At 40.7% G+C, this 25,888-nt stretch overlaps 1 protein-coding gene across 4 annotated transcripts in view; it reads left to right on the top strand.

Annotated features, from left to right (window-relative positions):
• Positions 1 to 25,888, top strand: part of GRID1 (glutamate ionotropic receptor delta type subunit 1) — a 680,463-nt gene that overhangs the window by 346,043 nt on the left and 308,532 nt on the right. The window contains exon 1 of one of the 4 annotated variants that reach the window (XM_043925578.1): positions 1,870 to 2,251. The exons of the other annotated variants lie outside the window; for them this stretch is intronic. Within the exon in view, the coding sequence (XP_043781513.1) occupies positions 2,105 to 2,251 (147 nt within the window). The 5' untranslated portion in view covers positions 1,870 to 2,104. Of the gene's footprint in view, positions 1 to 1,869; positions 2,252 to 25,888 lie in introns of those variants that run through there. 4 annotated transcript variants of the gene reach the window in all.

Below are 25,888 nucleotides of genomic sequence, written 5' to 3'. Positions count from 1 at the left end.
GGAGCAAATCTGTGCCTGTGTTTTATATTTTCCTGGGGCCTCAATAACTCTGTGTTTCTGTTTTTGCCTGTCATCTGGAGCTTTTGAAGATTGTCACGCCCGAAGGCAGACATTTACAAAAAGTGACACAGAGATTAGGAGATACAGGCTGTGGCTGAGAGAGAAGCTGCTGTTTCTGCTCTGGCTGCTGTAGGGACAGGAGGGCTGTTTTTCTGGGTGTCGCCTGGGATGCAAACGCCTCATCAGTTGGTTGCACACCCCTGGGAGGGTCTGGGGCAGCAAGGGGCTAGATGGGTGGGTCACATGTTATAAGAAAGGAAGTAGTAGTTTGCCCCACCAGTGAGTTCTGGGAGGAGCCAGGATCTGGCACCTTCCTCCAAGGTCAGTGGGAGCTGCTTAGGGGCCGCCCTTCTCTGCAGAGAGGCAGGCACGCGTCACATGCACACTAACTCAGATGCCTTCACCCAGTCTGGAGGCACCTCTGCTCCTGGGGCAGTGATTCTGAACAGCTGACTGTGAGCCACTCTGGTAATTGTGCTGTATTGATGGAACATGGTCCTAAGTCGTGATTAACGGGGATCACAGTGCTCAGCAGAACATGGCTTTAAAGACAGATTAATTGCTGCAGGAAATGATCACAGTTTGATCTCTGGTTGTTTTATTTTTAGTTGAAAATAGAACAAAAAACTGAAAATCAAATTAGAGAAATAAGTGCTTTTATATTAGTAAAAAAAAAAAAGGAAGAGAAGAGCACAGACATGTTAGGATTCTAAGAAAGACAAGACACACAACACAAAGGCATTAGCATCTATCAGACAGCATTTGCTAACCCAGCAGTCAGCTGACAAGTAAACAGAAGCAAAGAGGGCCCCTGAGCCTTAGGTGAGCTCTCTCAAGGCTTCCTAGCACATATGGCACACCATTTTGGATAGATAGATTTTGGAAGAATAATAAAGAAAAGACATATAAATGTTAATTTTTTAATGTAGGTGAAATATATTTTATAGGGAAAAAATCACCCTTGTCTTTTTTAGGGCACAAATTCACCTACTTGTTAGAACAGATGGCCTTTCACACAGCTTGATTTTCTTTATCACCTGTTGGGTGGTCACCTGTCTGGAGGGAACTTGGTTGAAGGAGGGCTACCCGAAGACCCACTGACTGCAAATCTGAACCAAAAATAGTCCATCCCTAGAACTGTGGGCTACAGCTTTAGCCTACTACAAACTGGCCCCAGCTCATCATCCACAGTGAGGCTAGTTGGCATCCTCTGTTTGAAAATTCTAGGCTGACCCCTAAGCTGATCCCAGTCATGCACTAGCATCTGCTAGATATCATTGGTATCATATAGCTTTTTGACAACTTTATTTCCCATATAACAGAGAATCCAGTGAGGACAATTGCTACCTTGGCTCTAAATAGGGATGATACAGAGAAAATTTTTTGGCGAAGTAGAAGGAAGAGAGAGATGCAAGAGATGTGGGTTTGATCCCTGGGTTGGGAAGATCCCCTGGAGTATGAAATGGCAACCCACTCCAGTATTCTTGCCTGGAAAATTCCATGGACAGAGGAGCCTCGCTGTCTATAGTCTGTGAAGTCGCAGAGTAGGAGACGATTGAGCGACTGACTACACACACACACAGAAGCAAGAAGGAACCTGTGGTAGCCTGCCCAGATGATCTTTTAGTTTTTGAAGCCAGGAAGGGAAAGCTGGACAAACACATGCTCATCCTACACTTTGGTAAAGGAGATTTCAAAAGGCTCAAAGAAATCCCAGTGTTTTTGTATAAACAAGGGGAGAGATGGCTCTTCACACTATAGAGACTGAACTGAATATGGACAAATAATTGGGAATTTCCCTAGAGGAGACAGGGAAGGCTGAGACAGACCGGCAGAGCTGTATCCAGAGATTCTGGACAAATTCATACCTAGGACAAGGACACACAACAGGAGTGGAGATACTTAAGGCAACATATTCAGATTTATACAAGGCTCTTGATTAGCCCTTGTAAAGAAAATGGAAAAACAGAATTTTAAGCAGGACAGTTAGGCGGATGTGTTAACTTTAAGTGCATGTACCCAGAGATTATTGACTCACTGATTTATGTCAATCAGAAGCGGGCTTCCGGGTTGTCCTGTCTCCCTGAACACGTCCACCACCCATGAAGAGCAATGGCACAGTGATTGCACATGCAAATTACAGCAAGTCAACAGGGAAAGCTATTTCATCAGTCCTGCACAAGCCAGCCAGGTAATATATGGGAAACCTACTTAGTGTAGTGCAATCAGAATTTATTTACTTGATATTAAATGATGATGATCCCAAATATCTCCAGTCACTGGAACAATGTGTCAGAGATAACAGGCTTGAAATCTGATGTGGGAAAATGGAAAGTCTCTACCTGGGTTCAAAAGGTCAATTGGAGTATCTGCTCTGTAATTAAAAACAATCATAATATTTGACATTTACTGTGCTCTTGCTACTCATCAGGCACAATGCTGAGTGATTTTCAGACATTATTCCATTTAGTCCACAAGGCAGCCTCATGAGATGAGTAAGTGATAATCTGTTTTACAAAAGAAGAAAACTGAGACTTGGGCTTTAAGTGAGTCTCCCTAGGTCATATGATGGTGGACTGAATTATTGTACAATGGATATTCATTCCCTTTCCTAAATATTCATTGATAACATTTAGTTCTATGCCCCATGGATGCTGGATCTGGCCATGAATTTGCCGTGGCCAGTGATATTCGGGCAAAAGTGAGCGTGCAAATTCTGAGCCTAGGCCTTCAATAGCAAGGCATGATTCCACCTCCCCCTCTGCTTCTGATTTTATGTGGATGAGAACCTGACCCAGGCTCTAATTGCCCTCCTGCCTGGATCCAGGAAAGAGACACATGGAGCAAGGTCTTCCTGCTGACCTAGAAATCTGCTGGTCTGAGAAATTCGTCCTCAATGTCGTGTGCTGCTAAATGAGATTCTATGGTTGTCACTTAGCAGTGCTGACTGACATAGCTGTGTATGTCCAGTTTATAGCCAAGCTGGGATTCAAAGCCAGATAATACAACTCCACAGCCCATGTTCTTTGGCATTTCGTCATATTTGATTGAAGAAATACGGAAGAGTAATCAAGAAGACTTACTGTATTCCTGGGTAGAGTCTTTGGCTGAATATGAAAAAGTCTGTTCTTAATTTATAATTGTAGTTCAATCTCTATCAAAATCCCAATCAATTTTCTTATGGGATTTTTACAAAATAATTAGGAAATTATTCTGGAAAGAGAAAGATGGTTAATGTAAAATATTCAGAGAACAGGAAATAATGAAGAGGGCCAGTATTAGCAGATTTTAGAACATGTAAACCAGGAATAATTAAATTAGAGAGATATTAGTGCAAAGCAGAGATTTATAGCTGAAAAAGATTAAGATGTAAAAAGATGTAAAAAAATTACCTAAAATAATTTATGTAATAGATAAAAGGGGAATCAGATACTATGGAGAAAGGAAGGATGGCTTAATAAAAGATATTGGTAGAATATATTATTAGGAAAAAATAGCCACACATTTCATAATGAACCAAAAATAAATAGTCCTATTAAGGAATTAAATATTTTAAATTTAAATTTTATTTTAAAATATTTACTTACTTATTTGGCTGTACTGGGTCTTAGTTGTGGCATGTGGGATCTAGTTCCTGACCAGGGATCAAACCCAGGCCTCCCGTGTTGAGAGCCCAGAGTCTTACTGGACCACCAGGGAAGTACCAAGGAATTAAGTATATTTTTTAAATCATGGAAAACTAGCAAAAAATAGACCACAAGATTTTTTTCAGATAATTTCCTAAATTTTAAATGGTACACATGAAACTAATAAAATATTGTAAGTCAACTATACTTCAATAAAAAAAGAATTTAAATAGACATGACTTTATTTTACAATTAAAGACAAAAAAGACAGAAATGATGGAAGAAAGAGCCCTTGTTACAGCTATAACAAGATGGAAGTGTTTACCTTGCCCCATTCAAATCAATGAGGCAAGTAGTAGAATCCCAATTTAAAAATGGACAAAAGGCATGAATGAACAGTGACAGCAGAAGAAATAAAGTTCCGTTCACTCAAAAGGTGTTTATTGAGCTCCTTCACTGTGCTGACTCTGTGTTAAATACCAGAATTTCAGAAACTAACATGGCAAAATGGACAACCACTGGAGTATTCAGATAATTGCCAAATGAGACAAAATCTATGAACTCATCTTATATCTACTGTATTTGATTAAAAGTTATAATAATTTTGCCAAGATTGTGATAAAATTCTTACCTATATATGGTTTTGGTGACTATGTCCATTAGGAAATCATTTTGCAAAACATACCTAAAATAATGTGTTTGACCCAATGATCTCATTCCTAAGAATTTTGCCTAAAAGTATAAATAAACTTAAATAAGACAGGTGAGTATATAAGGATTTTATTGCAGTGTTATCTGTCATAGTGAAAAATTGGAAACAACATAAATGTTCAGGGCAGAGTAGTTAGGTAAATTGTAGGTGTAGCTGCACAATAGACTATTCTGAAGGTAATAAAAATGATAATTATAAAGACGATGAAGAGATGGGAAATATTTATGATATAACAGTATGTATAGTAAAAAGAATAGCAAATTTGTATCTAATGAGGTGATTATAAGTACATAAAAATTAAATATGTTAGTGGACAGGAACTGGAGGTTCCTGGAACTCGAAGATTTGTGGCATGGCAAGCCGATGGGAAATTTTCCTCTCCGAACTGCATTTGACCTTCATTAAGGTTGTTACGATTTGCAGTAACAAGTGATAATAATGACATTAAAAACATTTAAAGCATTCATAAGGACAGAATGAGGACAATAGGTCCTAGCTGTGCATGGGAAAAAGAAAGTCAGGAATTTTAGTTGACTGAAAGTTTACGATGAATCATTAGTAATTTAGGTCAGTAAAAAATGCTCAGGAAATCCTTGACTGCTTCTATTGCAACACAGCCTGAGAGCTTCGGGACATGGGGACACAGGCATGCTGTGTTTCTGGGGCAGACCCAGGCTGGAGTTCTTGGTGCAGTTATTTTTTTAATATAATTTATTTTATTTTGTTAAATTATTATTCAGTCTATTTTAATCTTTGATGATGTGATTTTAAAACTTTTAAATCATGGTTTGGTAAAGTGCATAAATACGTTAATTTTAACTGTAGAGCTTTTTTCTTTAATTGTACGTATGCACACTCCTATGTAACTACCACCCAGATCAAGATACAGAACGTAATAGTATTCCAGATGCTTCTATGGTGCTCTGGTCTCAGTCATTTCTTATCTGTTTCTCACCTGGAGGTGACCACTGGTTTTTAATAACCATCAGTTAGTTTTCTCTGAATATCATATAAATGAAATCATACAGGGCATACTCTTGTTATGTCTGGCTTCTGTCATACAATGTAATATCTTAGAGATTTTTCCATGTTGTTATATCTGCCATGGGTTTTTTGCTGTGTAGCCTTCCATTATATGCATATTCCACAATTTATTTATCCAACCTCCAGTTGATAGACATAATTCTTATTTCTAATTTTGTGGTATTGTAATGTTCATGTTCCTGTCCATGTCTTTTGGTGGCGTCAATTGGTGTCCATTTCTCTAATACATATGCATAGGAATGGGATTGCAGGATTATCAAGTATGTGTGTGCTAAGTTGCTTCAGTCATGTCCGACTGTTTGCAACCCCGTGGACTGTAGCCTGCCAGGCTTCTCCATCCATAGGATTATCAAGGCAAATATACTGGAGTGGGTTGCCATTTTCTTCTCCAGGGGATCTTCACAATCCAGGGATCAAACCCACATCTCTTACGTCTCCTGCACTGGCAGGTGGGTTCTTTACCACTAGCGCCACCTGGCTTTAGAAGATACTGTCAAACATTGTCCCTAAGTGTTTGCAGCATTTTTCACTCCCATGAGCAATGTATGAAAGTTACAGATATTTTTCATTCTTGCCAACTCTTACTGTTGTCAGTCTTTTTAATTTTAGGTCTACTGAGGGGAATACCGTGGGGTCTCACTGTGGTTTTAATTTTTATTTCCCCAATGACTAAATATTTTGAACATCTTTTCGCATTCTTACGGATCATTTGGATATCCTCTTTTGTAAAGACGTGCTCAGCTGTTTTGCCTACTGTACATTTCCAATGGGTGTTGGTCTTTTTCTTTTTGATTTGTAAAATTATTAAAATATGTGTTCAAATATGAGTCCTTTTTTGGTCACATTTTGTATATTAGCCTCTAATTAGATATATTATTTGCAAATATCCTCTTCCTGTAGACTGCCTTTTTATTTGTCTATAGTTCTTTTGCTGTGCCAAAGTTTTCAGTTTGAGTCATCCCATTTGATTTTTGTTTTTGCTTTTGTTTCCATGAGGAGATGTATTCAAAACAAATTTCTAAGAATGATGTCAAAGAATGTGTTGCCTTTGTTTTACTCTTGGAGTTTTCTGGTACCAGGTCTTCCATTAAGTCTTTAATCCATTTTGAGTTTATTTTTGTATATGATGTGAGAAAGCAGTCCAAATGTAATGGTCTGACCTAGTCGTCTTTCAAAGTATTGCCTCTGCACCGAGAGTCGGAGTGTGTAAGATTTTGTTTGCACCTTTTAAGAGTGGAGTCTGTTTCCTACAGATCTTTCTCTCTCCTGTATGGCAGTTTCACTGGCCTTCAAAGCCAGACATTCCTGGGGCTCTTTTTCCTGGTGTGAGGCTGCCGCACTGGGGAGCCTGATGTGGATCTTGGACTCCTCACTCTTTGGGGGAGAACCTCTTCCATTGTGATTATCCACCCACTGGTGGGTCATCACCTGGAGTTGTGGGTTGTGACTGTACTGCATCTCTGCCCCTCCTAATCTGCCTCCCTGTGGGCCCTTCTTTGTATCTTTAGATGTGGAAAATCTTTTCTGCTAGTCTTCAGGACCTTCTCACAGATAGTTGCTCTATAAATTGTTGTAATTATGGTGTGCCTGTGGCAGGAGGCAAACTCAGAGTCTTTCTGGTCTTGGCCATACCTCTGTCTTTGAATCTAAAGCTTGTTTTCTGTAGACTGCATCTGGTTGGATCTTTTCAGTGATTTATATACTAAAATTATTTGATCTGTTTACATTTGACATAATCCTTGATAAAGTGTAATTTTCATCTTTCATTTTGTCATTTGTTTGCTATATGCCTTATGTATTTATCCCTCTGTTCCTCCATTATTACCTTAATGTGCATTAATAGATATTTTCTAATGTAACCCCTTTATTCGCTTGTTGGTATCTTTTATTACAGATGTTTTTGAGTTATCGTCTTAATGGTTGCCCTGGGGATTATGATTAATATCTTAATTTAAGACAATCTAGTTCAGATTAATAGTAGCTTAATTTTAGAAAGTGTTGGTTGCTCAGTCGTGTCTGACTCTCTGGGACCCCATGGATTGTAGCTCGACAGGCTCCTCTATCCATGGAATTCTCCAGGCAAGAATTATGGGAGTGGGTTGCCATTCCCTTTTCCAGGGGATCTTCCCAACCCAGGGATTGAACCTAGTTCTCCTGCATTGCACGTAGATTCTTTACTGTGTAAGCCACTAAAACTCTACCTCAATATAGCTGTTTCCCCCTCCTCCTTTGTGCTGTTACTGCCATAAAAATTACACAGAGAAATGATAGCCAGTACCTGGACTAAAGCAGTAGCAGTGTACCAGGGAAGGAAGAGGTGAGTATAGAGAGAGTTTAACTGTGGGCGCTAACAGTAGGTCTGTTCCTGGCTTTTCCAGACTTGACAGATACACGAGTACTTGTTCAACACAGCTACTGAGTCTGGTGGTGCTAGCTGGACTAAGGAGTACAGGCGGGGTGAGGTGAACCAAATGCCACATGATAATAGATTTTACATTTGGGGAGTAATTTGGTGTTTTGAAAGCACTTTCATATACATTATCTCATTCTATCCTCAGAGCAATGCTGTGATTGTTTTATTACTGCTGCTCTTTCCAGAGTAGAAAACCTGGGCTTAGAATGATCCTGCCACTCAACCAAGGCAGGGACCACTCCTGAGATGCATGAGACTCAGTTCTGGAGCCCTCCCTCCCAGGACTGGGACAACCACATAAGAGAGCCATGTGCCAGCCTGTGTGTGTGCAAGACGAAAGACCCCCACTGTGGGCGTCTCCCTCTGCCAGTCCTCAGGGAGAAGGCAAGGCCTGTAGGGGGCTCTGAGAAGCCCCCTTTCCCTCCCCAAACCATCAGACTTAGTGTTCTTCTCAAAAGACTGAAAGAAATGTGCTCCCTGAGAGAGATCAGTGCTCAAAGTTGTGCATCCAAGTGGAGAAATCAATGTTCCAATTGAGTGAGGCAGGCACGCAGAGAGAAGTGATTAACCCAGGCTCTGTTCATGTATTCATTCATGCCATTGTTCATCATGCATGTGTAATGCCAGGCATGGGGAAAGATTCTCAGGGGTAGGGGTTAGGAGGAGAGACACTCAGGTAAATAAAATGAAGCTCTGCCCTTGAACCCTTAACTGGTAGAAGCGTATGGTGCTCTCTCTCCCTCAGCATGGCCAGTGCTGGGTGCACATCATCACTGCACACTGGAAGGACAGAGGCACTTTAGAATTGAGGGTCTGAGAAAGCTTCTGCAAGGAGGGCCCTCCAGACCTGGCTGAGAATTCTCATCCCACTGTGATACTGTCACAGCCTTTTCCAGCCTGCATAACCTGCAGCCCCAGAGAAACACCTCTTCATGTGTCTGTGGGCCAGAGTGATGTTCAGACTGTGCTCTGGGAATGGAAGGTGGTGCAGTCACTTTGGGCGATAGTCTGTCCATTTCTCATAAAGTTAACTGTAAACTTGGGCTGGTGGCTGGTGGTGGATGGTAAAGAATCTGCCTGCAATGCAGGAGACCAGAGTTCAATTCCTGGGTCAGGAAGGTCCTCTGGAGAAGGGAATAGCTACCCACTCCAGTATTCTTGCCTGGAGAATTCCATGCACAGAGGAGCCTGGCGGGCAACAGTCCATGGGGTTGCAAAGAGTCAGACAGGACTGAGCGACTTTCAGTAAGTGTAAACTTACTTTATGAAACTACTATTTGGTGCCTAAATATTTACCTAGAAGAAATGAAAATACATTCCTATACAAAGACTTGGACATGAATATTTAGAAGAGCTTTAATCTTAACAGAAAAAACTGGAAGTAATCCAAATGCCCATTAACAGGTGAATAGATAAAGGAATTATGATATATTCAGGTAATAGAAAACTGTGCAGTAATAAAAGAAAACACCGTATTGTTAACTGCAGAGGCAAGGATGAATCTCAAAAACATTATGCTGAGCAACAGAAGCCAGATTTTAAAGAGTACCATATGTATGATTGCATGTACATGGATCCCTAGAAAAGACTAATCTGATCCTTGTTGATGTAAAGCAGGTCACTGGTTTCCTGGGATAAGGTGGAATGAGAGATTGACTAGTGCCTAACACACACAGGTTTAATAAGTTTCCACTTCTAATTACCAGATGTTAAATGCTGGTGACATTTGTGGGAGCACAGGTAAGACCAGACTGGGTCCCTGGGCTTTCAAAGATTGTGCTCCATTGAGAGAGACCGTTGTCAATAAGTAGTCACCCTAGGAAATAAAATTCAGACTGCAACAATGTCAACAAAGGAGTCCTGTGGGATCTCAGAGCAGCCCTGGGTGACATGACCCAGCTGGGTGTCGGGTGGGGTTTCCAGAAGACGATGGCCCTAGGTTGGTCGAGGTTTACCTTTGTTGTATACTTACTGGGTTCTGCCATCACCAGCCTATCTAGCTAGCACGTTTCTTGACCTCCATTAGAAGTAGTTTCACACATTTTGTTCTCATTTTAACCAAAAGTAGCTCAATTTGGGGGCAGGTCCCTGCTTCCAGCCGGTCTTACTGTGGCAGGTGACAGCTGAGTTTGCAGAAGTATCTCTGACTGGTAGGTTCACCTGATGAGCCAGAAGAGACACCCCACGTCTTGCTGCCTTTCCATTAACCCCTTGTCTCCTAAGCTCTGGGGAAGGATTACTTGGGGGAAGTGTGGCTCACCTTTAGGTTGGATGCAGGGAGAGAGTCTGCAGAGGAGACCGGGGCCTTGCTAGGCCAACCCTGGCTGGGAACTGGGATGTCTGAGACAGTGAGGCAGGGTACCACCCTGCTATGGGGACTCTGGGCATTAGGATATTCTTATCTTCATTTTCACTGGGGTGTAGTCACCCTGTCCTCCTCACAGTTCTCTGCTTTCCTTTTGGAGAGATGGCTTTTGCTTCTGTTTATAGTCTGTAGGAGATTTGCCCACTAAACAGATGCCAAAGGGATCCAATATTTCTTGTCAGTCCCTAGTACAATCAGAGATTGGAATATCAAGATCTAATGTGACATACTTCCTTGTGGATTTGAAAATCTGAGGACCAAAGACCTGGCTAGAGTTCATTCATCTCGGGGCATGGGGCTGGGGGACAGTCTGGTCACAATGTTCCTGCTCTAAGGTCATTTCTGTTGTTTATTCTGCAACCTCCTGGAGTTGTCTTATATCTGAACTTCATTTTCCAGTCTTTGGCAATGATTCTGTGAGCTCCCAGATTCCTTCCAATGATTCTTCAACTTTAATTAGAATTAATTTCTGTTATTTGCCCTGAAAAAAAAAATCAGTGATGGTGGTAGCTTCCTGGACCTACTTCAGATTGATGCTTCCCATTCCTCCCTCTTTCCTGCACTGACCTCATCAATATGAGGAAGGGCATTTTCAGTTCAGCTCAGTGGACCTCTTTTAATTAGAGTTTGTCGAATGCTGGTCTCTGAAGGGGCTGTTCTTATGCTGCTACTGAATGTTTGGGCAGCTTATGGTGATCTGACCACATGGCATGAACACAAATCAGGCTAAGCTGCTCCCTAGGGGAAAAACTGCACTAATCCCCACCTGCTCCCATTCGGAAAGAGAAAACCTGAGCATCAATTTTTTTAAAAATTTTTTTTTCCATTTGTTTTTATTAGTTGGAGGCTAATTACTTTACAATATTGTAGTGGTTTTTGCCATACACTGACATGAATCAGCCATGGATTTACATGTGTTCCCCATCCCGATCCCCCCTCCCACCTCCCTCCCCACCCCATCCCTCTGGGTCTTCCCAGTGCACCAGCCCTGAGCACTTGTCTCATGCATCCAACCTGGGCTGGTGATCTGTTTCACCCTTGATAATATACATGTTTTGATGCTGTTCTCTCAAAACATCCCACTCTCGCCTTCTCCCACAGAGTCCAAAAGTCTGTTCTGTACATCTGTGTCTCTTTTTCTGTTTTGCATATGGGGTTATCGTTACCATCTTTCTAAATTCCATATATATGCATTAGTATACTGTATTGGTCTTTATCTTTCTGGCTTACTTCACTCTGTATAATGGGCTCCAGTTTCATCCATCTCATTAGAACTGATTCAAATGAATTCTTTTTAATGGCTGAGTAATATTCCTTGGTGTATATGCATCACAGCTTCCTTATCCATTCATCTGCTGATGGGAATCTAGGTTGCTTCCATGTCCTGGCAATTATAAACAGTGCTGCAATGAACATTGGGGTGCACGTGTCTCTTTCAGATCTGGTTTCCTCTGTGTGTATGCCGAGGAGTGGGATTGCTGGGTCATATGGCAGTTCTATTTCCAATGTTTTAAGAAATCTCCACACTGTTCTCCATAGCGGCTGTACTAGTTTGCATTCCCACCAACAGTGTAAGAGGGTTCCCTTTTCCCCACACCCTCTCCAGCATTTATTGCTTGTAGACTTTTGGATAGCAGCCATCCTGACTGGTGTGTAATGTACCTCATTGTGGTTTTAATTTTGAGCATCAATTTTATCCTTTCTTTATACATGACAATTATGTATTGTACTGAAGTTGTAAGGATCTTCATGAACTTTCAAAGGAATAACCCTCAGTAGCTCAAGAGTGTCTAGAGAAGACTGATGGGGAAGTTTGGGCTAGAAGGAGCTTTCTGAAATAGGAATTGTTGTGAAAGGTAGTTGGCATAGCCAACTAAAGGCTCAGGTGGTCAGTAGTATCCAATTGTAAGGCCGTTTGTCTGGATCTCTGGAACCCAGGACTTGCCAGGTAGCCTCAGACCACTTGAGGCAGTAGTGTTATGATCCAATTCAGGAAATTATTTTGATTAAAATTAAAATAAGGAAAAGTATGTGGATAATGAAACATGGTGTAATGGATGTTGAAGGGAGATAAAGTATGAGACCTCTGGCTGGCTAGTGAAGCTGCTTGGTAACTTGAGCATTATAGATCCTGAGTAGCCATATCTGGACTGGAATCCTTCACTTCAAGGGCTGTATTGAGAGTCAACCCTGCCAGGGTGCCTGGGTGCCCAGAGGTGACTCAAGTCAGTCAAATTCACAAGAAATGATCACTCATGTCAGATTCCAGTTCCCTTACTATACTGAGAATTAGACAGGGTCTGGGAGCCCACAGTTTCTGATAGCAGGCCAGCAGGCCGTCTTGTGGAAGCTGAACTGGAGGAGCTTCTGTGGGGGTCTGGCAGTATCTGAGTGCTGGGGAGGGAGAAGGAGAGGTACCTACCGCAGTAGTCAGGGACAGGTCACTGGACTGTCCACCATGCCTTTGGAAGATGGGGCAAAGTGTTAGACACATAAAGTGCTCAGTAGAGATGGATTGAGTGAATGAATGATTCATGGTGTCTGGAAGCCTCTGCTTGTCTATTGATAGAGACCTCTCTGTCCCACTGGACCCTTTTCATTACTGCCTAGAACAAACTTTCTTGCTTATCCTGGAGGCCTGAGAACACTTTTCTATCCTTCACTGCCCTGTGTCTTTCAGTGGAACAATACGCTTAATGAGTTTCTGTTCCCAGGTCCTTCTCTTCTGGCTTTGACTGTGGAGGGGCAATAGGAAGCCTGTCAGACCCCACCTCCACATATTTCACCAGTTTTACTCCTGAAAGAGGCCCTTGCATGCAGGCTCTTGGTACTTAGAAGCCTCCTATGGCTAGAGGTTGGTCACCTGGGTGCAGATTCTCAGGGGTCTTTTGGGATCTCCATGTGCTATTTGCTCACAGCTAGAGGTTTACCACCTTGGTGCTGATTGCTAGTCCCTGGGAGTTTGGACTTTGGACCAAGATCAGAAAAGCTACTGTTGCCCCAGTTCCTACTAAGTGAGCACTATCCAAAGGACAGGGGGATGGCGTCTCTCCTTCAAGTCCCAGCTGCTCATCATTTGAAACTGAGTCACTGAGCAGGGGTCAGTGGTCCTCTCCACTTCATCACATGCATTGTCTGCTCAGGGAATGGGGCCGAACCGACATGCATGTGCCAGAGCATTTAGTATTCTTGCGCCTGTGGACGCCAATCCTTTACATCTGTTTCAGAGCAGGTACTAGAAAGGAGAAAAAAACTAATGTTCAATGGGCACCTGCGATGGGTTTGACACCTTATATCCATGACCTCATTTAAGTTTCACAACAACACAGTGGGGAACTGTGGCTCAGAGAGATTAAGCGATTTATTCTAGATCACACGATTAGTAAGTGTTTGAGTTCACATGACTTCAATAGTTAGTGTAATTTGCTATCTTGATCTGCATTTCGAGGGTTTAACACAGTTCAGCAAGCTTGTGAGGACCTGGGAGGCTGGTGTGGGGACACCGATCATCCGATTTTGTCATTTTCTGCTTATATGTGAGCACATAATTTATCAGAGCAGCCACATGGTAGAGTAACATCAATTTGGGGACAGCTTTCTCAAATATGTCAAAAGTCAGCTATCTGTATTTCAAGAGCTAATTCTTTTTAAAATAAAAAGTATAGAGATTTTTTACATGCCTAGGGTTCTGTTGAAAGGGTCATTTGTGTTTCCTGTATTTACAACTTAAATTTTCATGTAGATTTAATTTTGGAAGATTTCCCGTGACTGTAAGTTACTCTCAGTTCATTGAATAGGTAGGGCACAGGGTAAGGAGAGATGTGTTTATATTCATTTGGTGCAATAACTGACAGTCATGGATTTGCAATGAAAGTGCAGTTCTTTTTTTCTAGTTTATATTGTATTTAATTGAATAGCCTTCCTCTCTTGTTGTCACCCACCTATTCTGAGAGTGCAATCCAGTTATGATCTTGTTTAATGGCATTTCATGCTGTGGTTTTCTGGGGCCAGGATTTCCCACTGGCTCCCCCTCTTTCCTCCATCTTCTGCACTTGTTAATTTCAGGTCAGTTTCAGCTACTCCCAGAAATTTGTGGAGCAGCCACAGCCTCTTCCTTCTATCTGACTTGGTTATGTCATGGCAAATTCCAAGATTCAGAAGGATTTGTTATTTGGAAATTATTTTGCCCTCTTTTGTAAATTAATTTTCTTCCCTGCAAGGACAGCCGAAGCATCACAATGATTTTCTACCACAGAGAGGTAATGAGGTTTAGGGGGAAATGTTTAATAGGAAAACATTGTCCCACACTGAGAATTCGGAACTCTAGGCTAAGAAGCTGATGAATATTAAAACCAGAAAGTGTGATGTTTCTCTGTGAAGGTTTCTATGAGTGTGCATGTGCTGTGCTGGGAAACTATTATGCTTATGCCTTCAAGCATATGGACCTGAAGAAGAGACTGTGAAATGGTTAAATGATTAACCCCTCAGGGGCTGCAGCAGAGTTGGGGGCATAGAGTTTAATGTTGGGAAGCCCAAAGTACCCCAGAGCTCAGGATTCTGTACAACAAGGAAGATTGTTTTTAGTTATATGTGATTGGGAAGTTTCTTCTCACAATTCTCCCAAGGTGATAGTCCAGCTCAGTGGAGGAAAAAATGCATACTTGGGAGCCTACAGAACTGAGATTCAATTTGCAAGACCCTGTTCCTAGGGTTTTGTTTATTTTGTTCTGTTAGTGGTAGAAGACTTGTATTTTTGGAGAGGGAGGTAAGCTTGGAGGAAAACAAACCTGCTTAAAGAAACAGGTTGTTGTGTAGATATTCAAGACATTGCAGGAACATTGAGATTGATTTCTAAGTACCCATTTCATCAAAGATGAATTGGGGAATTTAGATGAGATGGGAATTTAAGAAACATTGAGGAAAATCAGTTTAACAAAAAGGATTTTCAAATTTCCCTGTCTAGATTTTCCTCTGGATTCAACTAAAAAAAAGCATGCCATTTTGGTTGTTTTCTGAATTATTTTGAAGTTTTAGCCTGTTCTAGAAGTTTGCTTCTCTATACTGTGTTCAAAGTTTTGTGTCATAACATTTATTCCTTCTTGCTTAGTAAAAATTACTAACTACGTGCAATTACTTCTTCATTCCTTCATTCACACAACCACCTCCTGTTTGTTCTTAGAATGCCACGAAGGCACTGCACTACAGGAGATGGGAGGAAAGATCGATACACATCTGGCTTTTAAGAGATTTGTAGAGAAGATGGGATGTTACCTTAGATCAGATTTCTTTAAAGCAGAGCTTGGCATGGAGATTTGTTAGCACGTTATTTATTGAGGAAAGGAGACACAAAAATGGAGTGAGCGACTTGAGGTGAGGAAGGGGTGGAGCTATTCAAGAATGTGGTTTCGGGAGAAACCTATCTTGAGCCTGACTCCTGAGGATCATGAATCTTGCTGTGGAGTGTTGTTGCCCTGAGGTGAGAGGGCCAGCTCTTGTTCTCCAGCAAGTTGGCTATGGAATGGGGCTGTGGCCCTGTGGGTAACTCCTAGGCAAGTCTGGGCTTTAGTAGCTCTAGTGACATTTTGAGAGCTGTTAGCCCAGCACCTGTAGCCTCTCTGGCAGGACCATAGCTGCTGGGCCACAGGAGGATCCAGGGGTTGCTACTAGGTGGGGCACCGATGGTGTCTGCTTCAGCTGTGTAAACCATCTTAAATTAAGATAGAAAAAGAATAAATGTTACTAGAAGGTTTAGATAAAATATAAGTGTAATTGGAAAATATAGAGGGTACCTTAATCTGGGAGCATCTTGGAAGACTGCCCAACAGAAGTAGCAAATGAAACAAATCTGGAGAGGTTTGAACTTCTGAGCATGCACAGGGTCAGGTCTTTTGGTTATAAGTGACAGAAACCCAACTCAAGTTAGCGTAAGCAGAAAGACAGACATGGAACATGTGAACGAACTTAATTTGGAAGTCTAAAGGGCACACGTTCAGAACTCTCTGCATACTTGCATACTGGCTCTGTCTGTCCTATTACATACCTGCTGATCTAAATGGACCCTGTCACATTTATTTATTCATTCAACAAATGTGCAGGCACTGTGTACCAGAGAGAAACCCCCTGCTTTTATGGAGCTCAGAGGCCAGTTTCCCCCCATGGAGGGTAGGATGCTGGTTGGCAGCCCCAACCCACATTTTAATGACTTCTGATCCCAAGGCAAATAGAAGATGAGTCTGTCCCCAGGTTCATCTGTCACCCCTCTTAGAAAGGCTGTGTTTGGTCTGGCCTGGGTTCTTATTCTCTGAGCAGGTCATTGTGATCAGGAGGATGTAAACCTGCAATGGCCAGGTATGAGGTAGGATCTTGTGAGTGATATCTAACAGGAATCAGTTGAAGTCTCGTCGGTACCATTTCCAAATGGAATGGGGGTGCCAGTAGGTATCCAGACTCCAAGTGTCTGCTGTGTATTCTCCAGGTGCAGGGTACAGGTCAGGCAATCACTGTCACAGGAGGGGACTCCTGACTGATTGTGTGATCAGTGTGTAGGCTTTGTTGAGGGGAGTGGGACAAGTCAGGCTGGGACCAAACTTGGGGGGACTCTGGATGCTAAGCCAGTACGGTAGATTTTCTTCTGTAAACCACAGAGGACTAGCAGGCCTGGAATGATCAAGAATAGGTTTAAGGTGATCTCTCATGCAGGAGGTTTGCATTGGACATAAGGTTTACAGGATTTGGCAACAGATTGGATTAGAGGATGAATCAAAGGTAACTACAAGGCTGTGCTTCTGATTTTAAATTTTTCTTATAGGCCTTTGAGATATTCTCTGCTTCTGCTCCTTGCCAGGATTACTTATTACAGTGTGGTCAGTTTTGAATTCTGGGACCCTCCTATATATGTGGCTGTGTCATTTTTAAGAGTCTTAATCTTGCTTTTCTGGGTATTTTACGATCTCTCTGGTCACAGGCTGGGATACATTTTTGATTCTACAGAGCTTGACCCTCCCTGGCTAATCGCTGTTAAAGCAACAGGCACCTTTTCTCAATGTTCTTGCCACTTCTGTTACCGGAGCCACTTTTCCTTAGGTCTGTAGTCGTGCCATCTCTTCCACTCCCTCCAAGCCAGGCTACTGTCACTTCCAGATGCATTACTCAAACAGGTACCTTAGAGGATCCATCTCTTGCATTCCTTGTGTTTTGTCTGCTCCTTATTTCTGTGAGTAGACAAGGAGGAATATTAAGTTTATTAATCACTAATTTAAAAAATCCCCTCCTTGTCCTGTTAGTGAGGAATAACTCCTGCTGGGCTTCCTTACCTACCAGGTATCTATTTATCTGTCTATTAGTCAGTGCATCCATCCTTTCATCCATCTATCCACCAGTCCATCCATTAATCCATATGTCCATCAATTTTTATTTCTGTATCTATCCATCTCTCTCTTTCTGTCTCTCTCACTCCCTACTCTCTCCATCTCCTGATACACACTTATCCAGGAAACTGCTAGATGTTTTTGTTCATGTAATTTCACTCATTAATGTAAACTCATTTAATCCATACACTTCTCTATAAAGCAGATATTATTTCTAATAAAATGAGGGCACTGTGTTTCTAGGAGGTGAAATGATCCATCCCAAAGCACAGAGTTTGTTTTTGGAAGGCCAGAATGTTAGCTCAGAGGGCTTGTTGTAAAGATCATGCTCATCAGAGCACTAACAATGTGGCAGCATCATCTATAATAGCAAGAAACTGAAAATACTGTAAATGAAAATCAATAAGAGACTGGCTAAGTAATTTAAGGTTCACCCATAAAATGGAATACAATGCAGCTTTTCAAAAGAATGAATTAGACCTATGTACACAGGGTAGAAAAATATCTATGATCTATCGTTTCATGAAAAAAGAAGCAAATTATACAATAATATGTATCGTATTATTCCATTTCCATTAGGATCATCTCTCTGTATTTGTATATACATAGGAAGAGCCTGGAAGGATGCTCTAAAGTATGCAGCTATCAGTGGTTACTTCTGGGAAATGAGATTGGGTAATAGGAGTTTTCAATGAAAACTCTTTTGAAATTTTTATAAATATTATTTTAATAATAGGTATGCCTCAATCCATGGGGTCACAAAGAGTTGGACATGACTGAGCGACTAACACACACACACAGACACTCACACACACATATTGTTATCATAAATATTTAAAAGCCTGTTTAAAACCACATCCTGATACCAAAGAAGAGCCAGGATCTCTCTCTCCCTCCCTCCCAAGCATCTTTCCTGTTCTCACAGTGAAGGCTTTTCCGTTATCCTTTCTGCCCAGATTTAGCCATCGTGTTCACATCATTACACCCCTCTCCAGTTTGTGTGTGGGCTTAAAGTTTCTTTCTATAAACCTTTTGTTTATTATAAAAAGAATAAAGTGTAAATTATGACAACAAGAAAATATCATACTATCTTTCAGAATGATCAAGGTATTTGGGCAGAAGGTTTTATATATATATGGGCTTCCCTGATAGCTTAGTTGGTAAAGAATCTGCCTGCAATGCAGGAGACCTGAGTTCGATCCCTGGCTTGGGAAGATCCCCTGGAGAAGGGAAAGGCTACACACTCTAGTATTCTAGCCTAGAAAATTGCACGGACCGTATAGTTCATGGGGTCACAAAGAGTCGGACACAACTGAATGACTTTCAGTCATTCAGTGAGTGAGTGAAGTGAGTGAAGTCGCTTAGTCGTGTCCGACTCTTTGCGACCCCATGGACTGTAACCTACCAGGCTCCTCCGTCCATGGAATTTTTCAGGCAAGAGTACCGGAGTGGGTTTCCATTTCCTTCTCCAGGGGATCTTCCTGACCCAGGGATCGAACCCGGGTCTCCCGCATTGCGGGCAGACGCTTTACCATCAGAGCCACCAGGGTGTATATACACACACACACACACACACACACACATATATATATATATACACACACACACACATATATATATATATACCTATATATACATACACACACACATACACACACATATATATACACATACATTTCTTTTTGTCCTTAAAGTACATTTCTCATTTAATTAAAAAAATGTATATACTTCCAAGCATTCAGAATGCCAACAAGACAGTTACAACTTTTAAAAATTATAAACTTGTATTCAGTTCACAGAATAATGATTTAATATAAGCTATATATCAAATACAAAACTACCAACCCATATATCATTTGTATTATATGCAATCTGCCTTAAACTTTCATGCCAATTTATAGTCCTGTACTGTACTAGTCAAGGTTAATGACATTGCAAATCTCACTGAAATACAAGGTTATCTTAATACTAGCTTTACTGTACAAAAATGATCTTATGTATCCTTGTGGTTTCAGTAGTGTTTTTTTTTTTTTTTTTTAACAAGTGAGACGTGTATAGGGCAGTTCATTCCTTTAGAGGAAAAGGTACACTGGAACCAACACCATCTAAGCATTGACTTATCTTCAGCTATTTTCTCCTCATCTTTCATCTTCTCATCTTTATTTTTGACAACTTCTCTTAAAAAAATACAACACTATTTTGTACATGAACACACATTGCAGACTCTCATGCAGGACTCCAAACTTGTGTTAAAACCTTGGGGTCAAGCAACATTTCATTGGGTTGTTTGGCCCACCCATCCCTTCCCTGGGTATCACCTCACTTAAATCTCCTGCCACCATCAGCAGTTCACCCAGGATGTACAGTTTACAATAAAAAAAGAATAAATGCAAGGATTTTTCTCTCTTGGTGGAATATGCAGAACTTGGGATGTTTTGGAAGAGTTTTTGATTATTAAACATAGTACAGAGAGTTTTCATAGTACAAAGAGTTTTCAGAGATACGTGAAACTCACCCTGTTTTCCCTTATGTTAACAATCTCATTTAATCAAATCTTACTCAATTATGGTACATTTATCAAAACTAAGAAACTGACCATGGCTCATTACCTTTAAGGAAACCCTGGACTTTGAACTTCAGCGGTTTTTCCACTGATATCCCTTTCTGTTCCAGGATTCCACCCAGAGTCTCACACTGTATTGGGGACATCTTCCTTTCTTCCTATGCCAGACTCTCCTTTAACCTAGTATAGCAATGTCATTTTCAGTTTTTTTTTTTCTTTTTTTGGCTTAGCTGACTTCTTAGACAGTTGCTCATCATCCTTAGCATTATTTAACATCCTCCAAATTCTTATGCAACATTTCCAAGATGCTCAGCCTTGATGTCTGGGTGATAGGCAGAACAAACAAGAACAAGGTCGAAAGAAGCTGTTTGGTGCGTTAGGATTCTTGAACCTCTTTTCTTTCCCTTCAGAGGGAAGTGAGGCATCTGTAACAAGGCTTGTATACTTTTGTCATATTTTCAAGTTTGCCTCCCTCCTTAGGAGACATGGTGGGTCTTTTCTGTGCTAAACATTCTTGAGAAAATTCTGTGACTCTGACAGAAGCATCTGGTTCCTGCTTTTTGTGCTCGTAACTATGGCACAACCTCCTGTAGAAACATCACAAGGCTTTCCATGCAAAACTATTCTCTGATGACCTAGGGGTGAACCACAAGCCCCCACCCTACTTCCAGGATGTAGCTGAGTCCTCTAAGGGAGTCTGTGCTCACAAATTCACTCACAAAACCAGCCAGTCTGCTGGTAATTGCTCAACACATATATTTTAAATATATGTTAGGTGGCGCTGGTGGTAAAGAACCTGCCTGCCAATGAAGGAGACATAAGAGGTGCGGGTCTTCCTGGGTCGGGAAGATCCCCTGGAGGAGGAAATGACAACCCGTTCTGGAGTTCTTGCCTGGAAAACCCCATGGGCAGGAGCCTGGCAGGTTAGTCCATGAAGTCGCAAAGAGTCAGACAGGACTGAAGTGACAGCACAGCACACACTAGTTACTAGAGTTACAAACGGCCATCAAGACAAGTAAAACAACATCAACAAGCATCGTTAGTGATTCTTCCCCTACCCTCTACCACCCTCTGATCCCAGCCTGTTGAACTCACCCCTGTTCACAGTAGAGTGTATCCTTGCACGTCTCTGTGTAAGCACAGATCTTTAACATAGGTGGTGAGTAATTGTCTCAAACCACAAATGCAGAGGTGAAAGCAGTGTAACTTTCTGCACCTTCAACTGAGCTTAATGTTTATCTTAAGCTTTCCTTTCTGCCTAGAGACTGAGAAAGTGGTCTTAGCCAAGGTGAATTTCCCTTCCCTTGTGGAGGAGTCTCTCTGATTGGTGGTGGAAATGGTGATGACGGTGGGGATTGATGGTGGGGACTGGTCTGGTCCAGATTCATCATCTACGTCCCTTCTTCTGAGCTATAGCACATTCCTTCCTGAATTTTCTATCATCTCTTCTGCTCCACTCACATCTCCACATCTTCAGTTTTTGGCCCTTGTACTGTGTCCTTCTCAACAGCACCTATGATTGTCCTTGTCCACAACTCTCAGGTCACCAGGCAGCTCTAGGCACCACAGTGGGGAGTGTGACTAGGGTTCTGTCAGGGGCCCTACATCCTTCTTTCTAGATGCCTGGGAACACTAGGCTTCTTGGCATCATAGCCTCCTAACAAAATTAAAGTACAGTAGGGCAGGCGGCGCTTGTGGTAAAGAACTCGCTTGCAATGCAGGAGACGTAAGAGATATGGGTTTGATCCCTGGGTTGGGGAGGTCCCCTGGAGGAGGGCATGGCAACCCACTCCAGTATTTTTGCCTGGATAATTCCACAGACAGAGGAGCCTGGCGGGCTACAGTCCATAGGGTTGCAAAGAGTTGGATGCGACTGAAGTGACTTAGCATGCACGCATGCACATACTCAGGGCTGGCCTTAGCTTGGGGCCAGGGCCCAAAGAGTAGGGACACCACAGTTTTCAGGGACCCCATTGACTATTCTCAAGTGCCTCATGCTCCCTATTCTTGCCCTAGCTATGTGTTTTTATCTCCTTGTGGCATAGAAGGTGTTTTTCTAAATGGCTCGTTGAGGGCAGTGATCTCCAGAGTGGGTTGTACAATTGATCCCTTAGGGTATGAGAGGAAAAATTTTAAATGTCTGTTTCTCTCTCTCTCTCTCTCTCTTTTTTTAATTGAAAAGGAAAGAAACTAAGTTTTCCTAATATTTGATATGACTTTGCACTTGGACCAAGTGTAATGGACAGTGAGGAGTGTATGGAGTGGGGACCACTCCATCCCATGTAACCTGCCATGGGTACCATTAGCTGATTGTTTTGCTAAAAACAAGACCTTTAAATGGTAGAATTCTTTAGAGTACTTTGTAATGGAATGGGAAGACATTTTGAAATCTCTTTTATCATCTAAAGCTTCACTGATGATTTCATGGCAAAGTATTTAAAAGACTTGTTGAAATAGATATTAAGATACCTTTTCTTTCACAGAAAGGCATTTAAGTTTACCGACCTTTGTTTGAGATGACAGTGTTAGTCAAATGCTACCTGGAAGGTATTTTTGAAAAGTTAAACATATTTAATTGGTTCCTTCAATGGAAGAGAGTATTTAAAAATTCATGAGAAAGCAATTGCTTTTTGAAAGGAACTCTTGCTCTTGGAAGGCATTCTGAAAGTGAATGTTTGGAAATATTTCTATTATTTTATTGTCATTGCCACAAACAGCATATGTTACCCATAAATAATATTAAAAAAAAAAACTTTCTCATGTCTGCCATTTAAAAAAAAAACAGGAAACAATATTTTCCAACCCATATATAAAAGTCTTCCAAAGTGCAGAATTTGTGTGTCTAAATGATTTTCTAAAAACATGAAGTTACATTAAGTTCTGAAGCCTTTGCAAGAAGAGCTGAGTAACATCTCCGGGTGGATGAAAATGTTTCAGTGAACTTTTGACATATTTTCTAAAGACTGAAATTGAGGCACCAAAGCCACCAAAGATGAACTTCTTTAATTTGGACACTTGAGACTCTGAAAGTCACCTCTTTCAGCTATAATCACCATTGAGATCAAGCATTGAAATAAAGGAAACTGGAACCAGGTCTTTGAATTACTGTATCATACAGAGTTAAATGATGATTTTTAAAAAAATTATTTTCAATTGCTCTGCTGTCACTAAAAATTGTTTATTATTGAAGATAGATATTTTTAGTCATAGCAAAAAGATTTTGTACTCTTAATGAGTTGTATATAATATAAACTGATTAAAAATAATTTATATCTCCTTTTGGCTCTCCCTTTTATATTTATATTTTTTCGTATTTTATGTGCTCAGTTGCTCAGTTGTATCTGACTCTTTACCCACTGAACCATCGGGAAAGCCAATATGTTTTATACTGCATAGTAATTCATGTACACAAATCTCAAGTAGTTAAGTATATATATAATAGAGTACCTGCTTCAAAGGTTTTATAGATAGGCAAACACAAGATGTTTAGTAGTCATGGTTTAGACAAGGACCTCAGAATTTGAGACTCAAAAGTCACAAATTAATCCATGTTTCTATAATCTGCTATGACGTGTGTTATTTCTGTATCTTTAGGAGGGTCACTGAATTAGTGATATGAAAGCATGTCAGTATTATTCTGCTAAAATACAAGCATGTACATCTTTTTTATTTTATAAAAAAAGAATTATACACTTTACATTATTAGCTGCTTTAAAATTCAACAGTAAATCAAATTAATTCCTCCAAATTGGTAGATATATCTAATTCATTCCTTTAATATTTATATGATTATCTGTAATATGCATGGGCTACATTTTATTGAGCATTTTCCTTTTCAGAGGTATGCATATTTTCTCAGAAATTTCTTTTCTTTCCTTCTTTCTGTCCTTCTCTCTTGTTTTTCCTTTTCCCCATCATCCTTTCTCTTTTTTTTCTTATTTCTTTGATGATTTCTCCCCCACCTACACCAACCTAGACAATGCCCCAATAAATATCTTTATGCATTTTTAAATTTCTGTAAGATAAACCCCTCCCCCAAAGTAGTCACAAAGTATATTAATTGGTGTTTTCACATTACTGTTCATACAAGTTTGCAGCAGTCTACACTCCTGTCAGCCATGAATGAAAGTATTTATGTCTTCACATCCTTGCCTGAACCGAAGTTATCATTTTTCTTCATTTTTGTCACTTCGATGGGTAAAAAATGATGTTTTCTTTAAATTTGCTGCTCGTGAGTTTGCACATGTTTGTATTTATTAGCTCTTTCTGTTAGCATTTGTTGCATAACAAACCAACCTGAAACTTAATGTTCTATAGCAACAGCTATTCATCTAGCTATGATTCCGGGGATCAGCAGTTTGGGCTGGGTTTGTCCTGCTGCTCTCAGCTCCCTCATGGGTCTGTGGTTAGCTGCTGTCAGTTAAATGATGCTGGTGCACGGTCGTTGGCTGACTGTTGGCTGGGATGAAGGATATAGGTTGAGTGGGCCATCTGTCTCTCATCATCTACCAAGCTGGCCTGGACCTATTCACAGGGTACTTGTTACACAGTTCCTCCAAGCAGCAGGACAGGGCAAGCTCCATATCTAGCACTTTTCTTTGCTTGCATCATGTTTGTTAATTTCCCATTGGTCAAAGCAAGGCACATGGCCAATCCAGACTGGGGTGGAGTGTGGAGAATTAGATTCTATCTCCTGATATGAAGGAGAAATTGGGTGACTATTGCTTGCAACCTACCTTTCCAGTGTCTTTCCTGCATTGCTGTTTGCAATTTTTTGCTTTCTTTATTTTTTATTTTTTCCTCATCAGTTCTAAAGGAGCTCCTTGTTTTGTGATAGTAACCACTTTGTCATACACTTGTAAATTTGTCATACACTTATAAATATTTTCTCTAAACTTTCATTCGTCTCTTGGCTTTATTTGTGGTATCTTTTACTGTATTAAAAACTACCTTTCTTAAGAAGTTCTTCCTCATTCCAGTATGAGGTAATACTCATGTTTCTAGTATTTTTTTCTTCCTGATTTAGCCATTTTATTCTTTCCTATTTGGAGCTTTAATCTGTCTATTATACTGTTTTGTATATGATATATATCTTACATATCTTTAACTTATCCTGATTTATTCAAGTATTTTTGTTATATTTATATATTTAATGAACTATCATTTTTACATGGAATTGAATTTTTAACCTATAATATTCCTGTATATATTTTACTGGTAGGAAGCTATTTAGCAATATACTTTGACATAAAAAATTGGCCTCTAAGAGTTAATCCTCCAGAATAGTTGATCAATTGAACAAGAGATATGAACAAGCGTGTGAACTGCAGCATTACAAGAGTGAAAAATTGGGAAGTACTCTATTTTTGAAACAGAGGATTAGATAACCAAATAGGACAATAGACTATCGCTCAACTGTTACAAAGAATGTATTAGCTCAATAACTCCAAGACCTATTGCTGAGTGCATAAAAGAACACTGTGGAAAGTATGAGTGCTCTGATCCCACTGTGATACTATTATTAAACTATGCATCTATATTTCACACACCCAAATACAGTAAGTTAATATTTTAAGACATTAACAGATGTTTTTATGTTCTTTCTATGCCAAGCTCACCGACACCCTTCAATTTCAGGCAGCAATTAGGTCCTTTCTTGATCCTGCTGTAAGATGGAACGGTCATGCAAGTACAGAACATGAAGCCACAGAACCCAAGTTAGTTTCCTACTTTGAAAT

Source organism: Cervus elaphus, chromosome 15 (genome assembly GCF_910594005.1).
Source record: "Cervus elaphus chromosome 15, mCerEla1.1, whole genome shotgun sequence".
In the NCBI taxonomy this organism is placed as follows: Eukaryota; Metazoa; Chordata; class Mammalia; order Artiodactyla; family Cervidae; genus Cervus; species Cervus elaphus.
Note: the sequence above shows the minus strand (reverse complement) of the source record. Positions and strands in the feature narration are given on the sequence as shown.